This window comes from Psittacula echo (genome assembly GCF_963264785.1).
Source record: "Psittacula echo genome assembly, chromosome: 15".
In the NCBI taxonomy this organism is placed as follows: Eukaryota; Metazoa; Chordata; class Aves; order Psittaciformes; family Psittacidae; genus Psittacula; species Psittacula echo.
This window is the reverse complement of record NC_137751.1, coordinates 6,944,455-6,958,294: the sequence shown is the minus strand read 5'-3', so window position 1 is coordinate 6,958,294 and position 13,840 is coordinate 6,944,455. Positions and strand designations below refer to the sequence as shown.

General features: G+C 41.2%; 1 protein-coding gene across 1 annotated transcript; it reads right to left on the bottom strand.

Moving 5' to 3' along the window:
• Positions 1 to 197: 197 nt before the first annotated feature.
• Positions 198 to 13,700, bottom strand: NSRP1 (nuclear speckle splicing regulatory protein 1). Its single transcript, XM_080629964.1, has 7 exons — positions 13,520 to 13,700; positions 12,267 to 12,354; positions 5,887 to 5,943; positions 5,263 to 5,394; positions 4,121 to 4,328; positions 3,437 to 3,545; positions 198 to 1,936 (listed from the first exon to the last, which is right to left on the bottom strand). Exons 1-7 carry the CDS (start codon positions 13,606 to 13,608, stop codon positions 841 to 843), a joined length of 1,779 nt encoding a protein of 592 aa, XP_080486090.1. The 5' UTR covers positions 13,609 to 13,700; the 3' UTR covers positions 198 to 840.
• Positions 13,701 to 13,840: the final 140 nt, after the last annotated feature.

The window sequence follows — 13,840 nt, the reverse complement described above, 5'->3', positions numbered from 1 at the left end:
AAAACCTACAACCACTGCCAGATATCCTATTTACCAAGCTAGAGATTGGAGATAACTTTATTCTTCATTATGAACCTTTGAACAGGTGGGCAAATGTAAAATATTACTTCCAGCAGAAACAAGCAGATACAACTGTAATACATAAACTCATATACGAGAAAAGACTCATATACCTTATTTCCCACACAAAGACGCAGTAAAATAACCCAAGCATTAAGAAGACCCACGCATTAGATACAGTATGTATCTTACACTTTATTTAAGTGTTTCTGTACATCAGGTCCCCAAGACCAAAGCCCACACATTAATACAAAATCCATATATCAATATGCATCTAGCTTACAAAACACCATACTACATACAGAAATTTCCTAGATTATTATTCAGGCTGGTTTTCTTGCCTTTTTCTTCACTTTTACAGGTCTGTTGCTCACTTTCGAGAGCATCAGATGGCAACAATGCCTCCTGCCAAGGGCTGAGAACACCTTTCTCTCAGCAGAGCTCACTGCTTCAGCTCGGAGCTGCCATGTTTTTTAACACTCCTAAGTCTGTCCCAGAATCTTCAAGTGCCCAGAATCTTATGGGTTGGGTGCTGAAGGCCAGGGTGGATGGAGTCAGCCCAATTTAATATTTCAACTGTATAAAGACACTAAGGCTGTTTTTCAAGTGATCTATGAACCCATTTCAAGAGTTGTTCCTCTATTACAGCACACACAATTTCTTAGATGAAAGCCAGGAATAAGTAACTAGGACACACTTTTACCTCTGTACAGGAGTCCATGCAGCAGTGACTTTTCCTTCTGGTTGACAGACCGAGTGTTTTTGTCCACCACAGGGATGTTAATCTTCTTCCTTCTCAATGTAAGATTTGGCGCTGACACGTGCCATCTGCCTCGCCAAGTACCGGTCCCTCGCTGACATGACCGTCTCCTCATTGCTCCGTTTGGCAAATTTGCTCATGCTCTCAGCTGGTTTCTGTGCTTGTTCTTTCTCCTCTTTATCCCCTTCTTCTCCAGCTTTACGTTTCTGCTCAGATGACATTTCAGAGCCGGATGTTCCCTTCTCATCCACCTCCCTCTCTCTTCCCTTTCTCTCTTTTTCCTGATCAGTCTCTCCATCTTTTTCTAAAGGTGTAGAACTACTTCCCCTCCTCTCTCTGTATTTCTTTTCATCATTACCATATTTCTCTCTCCTGTCCTTCACATGATCTTCTTTTTCTCTATATTTCTCTCCTCTCTCCTTCTCTCTGTCATTATATCTATCTTTACCATTTCTTATTCTTTCTTTTTCTCGTTCCTTTTCTGAGCCCTTCTCATCTCTCTCTTTTGTTATTCTTTCTTTCTCTCGTTCCTTTTCTGAGCCCTTCTCATCTCTCTCCTTTCCTTTCCTCCATTCTCTGCCGTGTCCCTCTCTCTCTCTTCTTTCCTTCCCTCTTTGTTTATCATCCTGCTCTTCCCTCCTCCTGTAGTTATCTTTATTAGCATGATCCCCATATCTATGTCGCTCTTCCTTATCCCTTTGGTAATCCTTTTCATAGGTCCTACTTCTCTCATGATCTTTTTCCCTGTATTGTTCATCATTTCCCCTTCTACTTGGTCTGCTCTCTCCCCTCCTTGTATGATGATTTGTTTGGGCTTTTGAGGGTGGCTCTTCCTCCACACTGGATGCACTCGGTGACCTGGAATGTCTCTGGCTCTTGTGATGTTTAACCTCCTCTTCACTGCTCACAGAGCTCTCCCTCTTTTTCTTCTTTTTCAAATCTACTTTACTATTTTTATGTCTCTTATCATCATCACTACTATCAGTTTCTAAGTCTGTATCAGCATCTGGATTGTTCTCTTTCTTAGCAGAGGGCTTCAGTCTTTGTTTTTCATACGGGCCTTTGTTCCTTTGGTTGGATTCATCATAACAACTGTCAGGTTTTTCTTCCTTTATCCTACATTTTTTATGTTAAAAAAGAAAAAAAACAACATTACACAGCCTGAAATCTCAGCCGCTTCCACAAACTGACTTCTGGTCAGGGCTTAAGCAAAAGATGCTGCTGAAAAGTCTAGGAAAGCAAATCTATCTGTGGCTCAGGTTCCAGGAATCCAGCACAAAGGATTTCTGCTACGCATCTGTATCTGGTTCATTGGTGAATGTGAGCTGATTAATTTATCTACAAGAATGACTATGGTTAAGTATCTGTAACCTCCATCTGAGCAAAAAGACAGATTTGTATTCATATGTGAGCTTTGTGGCAAGCTACACACTTTTTCCTATGTGCTTACTCCTTTTCACTTCAAATAATTATCCAGAGAAGCAGCAGGCTGTGTGTTGTGTTGTATGTTTTGTTGTTGAATGTTCTGTTGACAGAGGTAAGAAGCAGCTTCCATTAGTAGTAGACCTTTTATAATCCAACATTTCTGAAGATCTTGCTCTTGAGGCTAGATAGAAATTACTACCTTTTCAGAGCTCATTGATTCCTAAGGACAGAAAGCTGATCCATGGAGGACCAATCTGGGCAGTAGACAGAAAGGTTGTGCTTTGTCATTCTTTGCTGACTGATAAGGAAATACATGTTCACTCACAAGAGCCATGAGTCTCTTTAATCATACAGCTTCAGTAACAGTCCATGATAAATTCTTATGAATCAGCACACCATCTAGTTAGATTGAGTATCTGATGTGTGCTGCATTTTCTTTGAGATGGCAAGCATTTAACTTGTGACATCCAGGTTTAAGGCCTATCTTAAGAGAGGTTTAACCTGGTTTCAAATGATCAGCTGTTGCACATAAGAAACATATCCCCTTCACCATTCCACAGGGCAGAATTTCACCATCTCAGCTACGTAAGTAATTCAGCCTCATCTCATTACTTTGCATTGGAATGTACATACATTAAGATCTTAAAGCACTCCCACTGGATTTCCTACACATTTGGTTAATTTCCTTTTAACAGCACCAGCACTCGATTAATTTAGTTTTTATGAACCCATAAATGGGGAGTAAGTACAAAGTCAGAGACTCACATTCTTTTCAGGCAATTTATATCACAACATCATTCCCTGTGATTTATCTCTTGTGCTTGTTGGTTTATCTTTTGTCTCCCTCATAATTCAAAATATAGAACCTACTGCATATTGCCAAGTATTATGTAAACCAAAGTAAACAAAGGCTGGAATATATAGGCTGGAATAATACCAAGTGATATTACACATATGACTGTCCTCTTGATACTTTTCAAATGGCATTCCTGTCCTGTTTGGTTCTGTCTTACAGTCTATTACACTTATGATTATCAGACATTTTACACATAACTAAATTAATCAGCTGTGTAAAGGAATCACTTCGCAATGTTTAGTACTCTCTCATTCTTACAGTGGTCCAGTGAGTCTGGAATCACAAACAGCCAGAAGCTGGTTTATATTGGAAAGCCTTTCAGAATGGCATCCTACCTGGCTTCACGGAAGCTGCATTTAGGCATCTCTTCTTCCCCCACTCTCTGGTTTAAAAGATGTCTGTAAAATCCACTGAGATCCTTCTGTTTGGTCACATCCAGGTACGCTGTGAGAAAGAAAGTGAGGTTGGATTTACCATGCCACAAATACTTATCAGACACAACTCATAGTTGGTAGACACCACGAAGTCTGCCGTCTCCAGCCTGGAGGTTTTCAAGTCCAGAGTGGAAAAAGCTCAGAGCAGCCTTACAGCAGACCAACCTTTGAGCAAGAGTCTGTAACAGATGAACTTCTGAGAGCCACTCCAGCCTGATTAATCTTATGACCCTATATCCTATTATTTACACCTATTCATGGGACACTACAAAATGTCTGAAGTAAGGAGTGTAAGCCTCACTGTACCCCAGGCTTAGAGACTTCCTTCAACAAGTGACTCTTCCTCAAAAATAAAAAGCAGCAACACAAATAGCACTGCAACAGAGAGGAGTTTCCTCTGTTCCTTTAGTAACATACAAAGGAAAATAACAAAGAAGGACCTGATTCAGTATGTGCCACCTGGACCTTTTTGATTTTAATTATCTCAAGCCTCACAGAGAGCCCAGATGACAATGTTGTAAATCATGTAAAAGGCCGTGCTTCCATACTTATCTTAAAGGGGAATTATTTCAGTGTGAATCTCACCCTCAAGAGCTGCTTCTCTTCTTTCTCTTTCCTCCTCCTCAGCCCTTTCTTGCAGCTTCTTCTTATAGGCTGAGGTCACAAAAGCCTCTTTGTGATCAAACTCTCCCCCTTCCATTTCACGTTCTTTCTGTATTTTTCTTTCCATTCTTTTTTCTTGCTCCTTCTTTCTAATCTCAGCTGCTTTGAGGATATTTTGGATGTATCTGGGCTAAAATAGAAGAGAAAAAAGGGATCATGCTGAGAGGTAATTAAGGTGGCTGAGAAGATACACATTGGGACTGATGGAGAGAAGCTGAAAGTTGGTAAGAGAATAAAAACTAACAGCAGCAACTCTAACATATTCTCCACTGCTTGACAGCTATCTGAAATAAACTGTCATTCTCTTTCAGATCACTAATACCCATGTTTCCACGCTGTATTCAACCAAAACATTCAGCCCATCTTTGACTAAGATAATTTTTGCTCTTGAGTGTAAGCGGTTTTTGATTTCTTATCCCTGTCTTCTGCCTTAGAATAGTCTTGCCTTTCTAATTGCTGTAAAGGAGTGGGAAGCTTCCTTTTCTACCCACAAAACCTGACAAGAGCTTTCAAATTAAACAGAGTAAGTAACAATGAAAGTATCACTTGTCAGGATAATTCAACAATGCTTTCAAACAAGCCATTGGGCTGTGGAAACTGGCTCATATCTCACCAATGGAAGTTAATTACTTTTGTCTCCTGACAGTCCTCCAGGAAGCCCAGCAGTGTGTGAGGAGGGACAATTTATGTTCATTAGCTTAATAACAAGAGTCTCTATTATCATAAGCAGTATTGTTACAGGGCCCATTGCCTCTAATCCTATTATCCCACTGTAACATTCTCTTCAGAAATACACAGATACACTGTACGTACATCATAAACTGCATGGGAAACTCGCAGTGTGCCACCCTCTGGAATACCACTGGATGAGGACTCCAAAGTACTCAATGAACTAAGAGTTTCATCAAAATTCTTGCAAATTACTACCTTATTTAACGGGATTTGAGCACGAAACTTGCATGCCCCATGGGAAAATGCATTTGGCAAAGCTTAGAAGTTAATCAATTTTAGCCACTCCAAGCACACAGAGCTCAGACATACATCACACACTTTCAGGTATCAACCTTTTTGTCATCTCTTCCAGATAACACTCTGGCATTACTTTCTTTCTTCTGCTGCTGCATTTCATCATAAATACTGTCATATTCATACACTGTAGCATCTTCCTCCAAAGCCTTCTGAATCTCCAATTTAGTCTAAAAGAAAGGAGGGAGGATGAAAAGATACTCAAAATTTAAGCATGACATTTCTACTATTTTGAAAGGTTTTGAGAAATTCTAAAATAACCAATGCACTCTACACCACAAAACAAACTTCAACACCTCGTGTATTTAACTGCTTGCATTGAGTAAACAGAAATTTTATTGTATTTTACATTATGGCCAGCTCTGTAAGCCTTACTCATGCAGCTTTCATCGGGCTCTTCTTCAGCTGCTCTGATCACAGCCAGAAGAGTTTCAAAATGAACAATCTTGCCCAGAAAACTGATACATTTTCATGCTAGAGGAAAGGCCCTGAGAATTTCAGATCAAGTCTTGTGCTGCAAAGAGCGATGCACAAAATCATAAATGTATATGGAATTGTCTTAAAGGGTAACTATAACACTGCAATGACACAAATCTGTTTCTGCAACCATTTAATTAAAGGAAATAGATGCTGTAATTTCTTAATCTGCCACCACATCTTACCTGTTTCATTGCTTGTTTTTTCAGTGCTTCTTTCTGAAGGCTTTCACCCACAGATGGCTATAAGGAAAACATTGCAAAAATAAAATCAACTACATTGACACAGCTCCTAACAAGCAACTGTATAACAATCCCATTCCATAAGTCAGTCTCTCATCTCAGTAGAATTTTTCTGTAGGAAGAAAAGCTAAAAGTTCATTCCCAAGCATACAATGAACCAGCCTTTTCCATGAGCAAAGTACTGCAGTACCTCAGCATATATATGAAAATGATGATGAGTTTAAGAACACTATTTCAATGGTGTGCACCTCAAAACCTGCATAAAATTGCATGTCATTTCACAAAGCAAGCGATCTCTGCTCAAGAACGGCTCAGAGACATAGGAGGTCTGTGAAAACTCCTGCCCTCCTTCAACCATTGCCAAAAGAACAGTGGAGAAGATACACCCCTCCACTATGGTAAGGGTCAGCCGGCTGGGGCAAGAAGCTGGCCCATCAGCAGGTAAAACATGTAGCAAAGGACAGCTAAAGCCAGTACTGAAAGACATTCCTAAGAGAAGGATGCTTATAATACACCTACTCACTCCCAACACAACAATTATTTCAGGTTTTGCCATTCAGAAAAGGAAATGAGAGGAAAACACAGTAAACACCCTCTAAGTCAACAAGAATTGGACTTACACCCTCCTATCAATTTATGTATCAGAAATTTCCATGTTCTTGGGGATTACATGGTTTTGAATAAAGTAGAGATGTTCTCAATGATTTTTGTAATTATCTTTCCAATAGCCTGTGGAATACATAGGTGCTGCTCAGGATATACCATACTCTTCTTCCAGCATGTACAAGTGCTCAGAGATGTAGCGGTCATGAGCGGACATTCATCCAATCACATGGAAAAACTGTGCTCATAGTAAAAAACAACTGAAAGATTTGGCACTTACTACAGGTTTGATCTGTATCATTAATTCTGTATTTTTAGAAATAAGAATACTGCTGCTATGAACAGCATGTACTTCAAATGTTCATGTTTCAAGATGAATATGCTAACAAACAGCAGTACTGATCTTCCCTAAGAAAAACCATGTCCACTACTGAAAATATGTTTTCTAATCATACTGTCTTTTAAAGGCAGCTTTGCATTTTATTTAGTTTTGCCTTTTAGTGTTGAACTAAGCTGTGTATTTATCTTTCCTCAACCAATAGAGGATACTGTTTATTTAACAGGTTCGCTACAACTGACAGGACGTGTAACCTTGTTTATGTAATTAAGTATCTCAATCTTACAAAGCTGCTACATGCAGACTTGGATAAACTCCATCTCCACTTTCCAAATGTTAAACCTTGTGCTTAAGCTACAGTAATAAAGGGAAAGTGTGATGTGCACTTTAGTGGAAGAAAAGCCTTCCATGGTTCAGTTACGCTGCCACCAAAAGCAGCCTCCCTCTCCCATCCAGCTGCAGGTAACCAGGTAAGGGAGCAGACATGCATCAGGCTTTAGAAACCTAGCAATACACTCAAGAGTCTGCTGTGGGATCAGGGAGTACACCCTGTACACTGCAGCTTGCTGCTTATTTGGATTAGAATTGGATATAGTCATTTATTTATGTAGCTGGTTGGTTGGTTGACTAGGGGAAGTAGATAGCAGATTATTTAGATTAAAACAATGTAAAAGGATCCTGGCTTCATTCATCTCCTGTTCACTTCTGGCTTTCAAGACTAAAAAGCTGATGTTGTAGAATATTTAAAATACTGTACTTAATTTTTAGGTCATCTGCTTTCTTTTCAAAATGCTATAAATGAGTCTGTATGAACTTCTTAATATAAACAGCTGCTTTAAACTGGCAGTGGAACATATACCAGCACCACACAGAAGACCTAAACTTCCTCCTGGCCCTTGGGAAAGGCACTGATCCTCTGCTTGACATATTAAGGGTCAGCACTGAAGGTTTCCTTTATCAGATTCTTACACTGGTTTTATAGAAAGGTACCTGAACATTAAGGAATCTTTCCTGCATCAGCCCAGAAAGCAATGGCTCAGTAGAAGATGAAACAGATTCACGAGTTGTATTTACAGAATCAGCTTTATCCCACCAAAATGTTTGAAATACTGCTTAGAATGTTTTCCTCCTCTGCCTACATGAAATGAACTTGTTGATCTGCAAAGATTACATGAACACAAAAGTAATACATAATCCTCTTGATAGTACACATCATTGTAAAGAACTCCACCTGCCATTTGTTTGTCTAGAGTGGCAGTAAGTTTACAGAAAACAAAACCTTCCCTCCTGGTTTATGGTGAACAATTTCCTGCTGTGCCACAAGCTCTGACAGATGAGAACTTCCCGTTCTTTTGTATTGTTTTTACTTATCAACTGCCCATTTATTAAAGGCCCTATAAGCTCAGCAATCTGTCTCATACCCTTTCCTTGCAGTCAAGCTATTCTTCCGAAGCACAAAGCTTAGAGTTTAATATTTTCTGGAAGGAGAAAACGTTTTAACCCCATCCTGTGAAATGACACAGAATCCATGCAAATCAAGAAGCTCTTAGATATGAGATTCTCTGGTCTACCCCTCCTATGAGACCATGGAGTTGAGCTTGTGCACAGCTGAAAAGGTTAAAAAAATTAATAGAAGAAATAAGAAATTACCCCAATCTACTAAATAGCTCATTGTTCTCTCCCATTTCTTTAATAGATGCTCTCAAAGTATATGTGAGATGTCCAACTTGTTCTTCCCCACTGACTCTCACAAGAAGTACAAGACCAACAAATTGTGACACAGTAGCTATTAATAATGGAGCATCTTGTATTAGCTGCACATCCTGCCTCCAAGAAAAACGCATTTATGGCTGTTAACCAAAACCCCAGGCGTGGTACTTACTGATAGACAATAAGACATCATTCCAATCCTTTTCTAAAACCAGAAGATGATTCCGCTCAAATATAACCTGTTATAAAAGACCCATGAGGGGCCTTTGCCCTTTTGAACTCTCTACATGCTGCTTTGCTGTAGACACACAAAATAAATTACCATTGTTTAAACTGAAATACATTTGAAAGGGAAATTACATGCTTCAGTGACGTCAGGCAGATTAGATGTAGTTTGATTTTAATCTCTCACTACAACCATCTAGTTTAAGCTGGACAGAAAAATACTTGACCAAAGAGCAGCAGCAGAATAATTTGGAGCTCTGCTTGATCATCAAGTAAAGGGACAGTCAACCAGCTCACAAACAGCAAAGCACTTTCAGATCAAAATTCATCTAATTCACCTAATTTTAGGTGTCCACTTTAGCATGAAATGCATTGTGCCTCAGCAGTACCTGCATCTCTCAGGAGTACTCAGGAGCTCAAGCACAGATTTCTATGGATCTCGCCCTCAGTTTGTGGCCCTGAGCTGCTGTATATTGGAAAGGCTGAGATCTGACTTGGCTCAATTCATGCTTCTCACACCGGATAAGGAATTTCAGGCTACGATCTTTGGATTCATGACTCTTTGATATCCAAACATCTCAAAATGAGCCACTTACACTCCCATGTATATGTATTTAGCAGTGAATCGTTAAGGTTGCCCTCAGAGACCTGGATTACCCAACTACAGACTGCACAGATGATCCCTGAACGTACACAACACTCAGCTTCAGGTGGAAAAAATACTATCAAGTCAGGCAACAGATCCATCTCAATTCAGACACCATACGAGTCATGGCTATAGCAGAAGATTAAGAGAAAGAACATAAACAACTCACATACAGAATTAGCTTTCCTCGACATTCCCTCCTAGCTTCCAGAAACCAGGAGGTGAGGGACTTCCTGCACTGGAGGATGCACCTGGACCATTGTTTGCCACCAAAAGCACCCCTTACTTTGGCTAATCCATACTTGAATCCATTTATCTTTTTCGCCATGCCACAATATCCTGTGGCAACAAGTTCCACAACTTAATTATACATTGGGTGGAGAAATCCCCAACTTCCTTTTGTTTAGATCAAACCAGTTACTTGGTAATTCCATAATACACTGTGTTGCTCATATTATGGGAAATACTATGTTACTTTCTCTGAATTTTCTTGACTTTACCTACATCTTCAGTTCCTTCACTTCCTTCCTTTCAGTAATCTAAGATCTTGCCCCTTTAGTGCACTTACTTTGCATGAAAGCTGTTGCATAAACTCTGGTCATCATCAATACTCATCACTTTGCCAATTTTACTTTTAGTCATTCTATATCTTTTGCAAAGTGCATGGAAGAGTCTCTAAGTAAAACCAAAAACCTGAGTCTACAACAGGATATAGTCTTCTGCTTGTCCTCAGTTTCTTCCTTTGTGCCTGCTACTCTTTACATTCTGAGCAACAAACCAGTTCTGTAAGGCTGGTGAGGTGCTGGAATGTATATTGGGTGATTCTGATACAACCAAGAAACAGAACCTTTATCTACTGTACCACAGAGATATTTTCAGCTGAATTTCAAAGATAATCCAGAACACGGAACAGTGCACTGGGAATACTCACAAGCCATCTCTGAAAACACAACGCATGAATAAGGGAATAGCATCTTTGGAGAAAATAGATGTATCACAAATAATGCTAAGACAGAAAGGAAACTTATTTCTAATGCATCCTAGACTGCTGCTGTAACATCTGCTCTCTACAAGAGGCTTTCCCAGGGGTAAAAACCTTCCCCCCAGTTTTTAAAGATAGTGAGAACTCATTATGAAGGCAAATAATTCACAACTCCATTGACTAAAAGCACCTATGATCTCCTGGGTTGCTTTTTCCCAGTCAACACTGTATTTGGAGAAAACTTCCATCCCAGCTGTTCTGCTCCTTATGAACTAACCCAAAGATCATCTTCATCAGCAATTAACATTCATTAATGTACTTAGCCACAGAAAAAGAAAACCGTTTCAAATTCCTTCAGCAAGAGTATAAGCAAAATCTTACTGAAATATGCACAGTAACATTTAAAAACAGAGAGCAAAAGTTTGGTATCTCCTGTATGATCACAGACCAAGTGAGGTGTGCAGATTTCCCAGCACAAACTTTATTAGAGTTCAGTTAAAAATACATAATCTCCAGACATTTGAGATGTAGTTCTGGCTGATAAGGCAGCAGACAGGAAATGAAACCCCTCCCAAATGCTGCTCCTTATCTTGAAAAGCTCTGAAATGATTACTGAACTAATAAAGTAATTTAGCTTTAAAAAAAAATATAAATGATCTTATCTGATAAAGGCAGTTATGAGATTATTACTTTTTGCTGGGTATGTACCATAGTGATGAGCATGACAACTTTTAAGAGTCTTCGTAACAGACTCTTAGTGAATCTGTCAGCCTTGCTGAGAGGATACTTGATCTGTTAAGCTAAAAGTAAACAGCATCATACACTATTATTATTAGAATTCTATGCATTATTTTGCTTTAATGTTTAGATATTAAGAGGAAATGGAGAAGTTAAAAAATGCTGCATACTCGAGAAGGTTCCCAGTCCTACTGTGTAATGCTGACAGGAGATTAACTCAAGCTCGTTCTTGGGATATGGAAAATGTGGAGTCAGATCCTTAATGTAGAGAAAGACACCAAATCCCAAACTGACAGAGGCTAAACTGACCAGGAAAGTGCTCCTGCCATGGGGACAGTGGATCCACTGTTCATCTCCATGATTCTGAGTTCCTCTTCTTTACCTGTAAACTACGAAGCTACTGGCTCTAAATCCTTCAGAAAGTCTGCTTTAGGAGTTGGGTTTCTGTAAGGTATCCCAAGCAGCCTATGTACCATGCCAGTTCTTGATACTCCCCATATTCATATCAGATATTCAGGGGTGTAACTTTTATAGTGTATATCAACTGCTACTGGGGCAGGTTGAAAGCTAAGATTTTGAAGGTAATACTTAAAAAATATAAAAACATTGAAGGAGACTACGGCAAAGAACACTATCAACTTCATGTGATACACTTATACACGCCATGAGTCTGAACATCATAAATCAACTATATGAAATCTGTGGGGAATGAGCTTAAGGATAAAATACACTTTACTGCACTTTAAAGTTAATACCAGAGAAAGGAATGTTGATTGCAACTGGTCTTTATTTGCAAGCATGTTTACCAGTGATGGCCAACAAGTTTCTTTACAAGCTACTGTTAACTCTTACAAACAGGCTGCTACATGTGATGAGCTTTTGGAAGAGCTGACAGAAAGTAATCAACCACCAAGTCATGGCTTCATGTAACTCACACTAAAGAATACACAGCTCCTATTTCACGCCCGAATGATGACGCAGATCCGAGTGACACCGGCACAACCTGATGCAGACATGAATGGTTCTAAACAATTAATTTGAACAATATGGGGAAAAATTCATCAGAAAACCATTGAACTCACCTCATCATCGGAGTCATCTGCAAACACTGAGAGTTTCTTTGAAACAAGATTTTTCTGTGGCGTTTTTTTGGGCATAATGAGCCCATATCTAGAGAAAAAGAATAAAAGTTACCTTTTCATGTTACTGGTAAGAAAATACAGCACGCTCCAAACCAAAAATCCACCATTTCCAATTTTAGAAACAAAAGATCAGCATCAGTGTAATGCATGAGGTATGGAGCTGAGCAGCATCAGCAGCAGTGTGCTCAGCCTTGCCATGTGCCTGCAGCTTCTCCCATTGGTATTGCTGACTTTTTCTATGCAAAGATTTGGGATGCGATGGAACTCCTTAAATGAGGCCATAACTCACTCATGTCCAGAGTTTTCCAAGTGATTTTGGAATTAAGAAATTACTGTTTAACCTGCAGAGGTTCAGTCTTAGTCTACATTAGACACCATTCTGTGCACAGTAAGTTCACCTATTTTACATGAGGATGTAAAGCACCAACCCACATATAGCACTATGGCAAAAGACAAGATTTACTGTCAGATGATGTCATGCAGAGATTAACAACACAGACATAACTCTTCTGCTGTCAGAGCCAACTTCTGTGAGGCATTCTGTCAGAGACACTGTGTTTTTGGCAACGAGCAATCTCTAAGGGAGAAATTTCCCCCAACCTGCCTTTCCCCAGTCCATCACTGGGTAACTTGTTCATCACACCGTGTAGCATGGAGCTGGGGAACTGCACGATGCTGTAGATACCACATCATCACTGTGACAAACTATTTACTTCCGTGTGCTCCGAACCCACCCCAGCAGCTCCCTTTGACCCGCTGCAGGGAGCCGAGGAGCAACCGGGGCCGCTGCCCCTCAACCGCCGGTGGTGCTGGGCTGTAGCCGCACAACGGGTCTGGGCGGGGGGGGGGGGGGGGGGGGGGGGTTATCCTGAGAAGATTTTACTTCCCAAGAGTGAAAAATCCCCTCGGAAACACGGCAGCACCTCCGCTGCTTCCCACCGATGTGCGGTTTGTTTGTTTTTAATAAACACAGGTTTAAACTCAGGCCAACGCAGCGACCCCGCTGCTGCGGCCTGGGCTGGGCCTGTTAAGAGCTCTCCCAAGCCCGAGACAGGGCCCTGCTTGCGCCCGCTCTCACGGCGGCGCCGGGGACCTTCCCTCCCATCCGCTGCCCCGCTGAGCAGAGCCCGGTCGGACCCTCCTCCCCGAGGGCCCCAGCGGGCCGTCGCGGCCCCGGCGCCACCGTCACTCACTGCTTGCCTAGCGCCGCCATCTTGTCCCGGCCGTCACCGCGCATGAGCCGCCGGTCGTTCCGCGGCCGCAGATTCCTCGTGACAAACATCCACCCCGGAGGATCCTTCCGCCGCGTGTCGCGGTCCTGGTCCCGCTCCAGCTCCAGAAGAGGAGGGGAGAACGGGCGGAGGGGGCTGGCGGTGGGGGCGAGTTTTTTAACGGCTCGTTGGCTGGTGGCGAAAGTGCCGGTAGGGGAAGGACTGGTGGGGGTGGCTCGCGCCGGCCTGAGGAGAGCCGAGACCGGCCGAAACAAGCCGAGGTCGGCCGAACCCGGCCGAGCC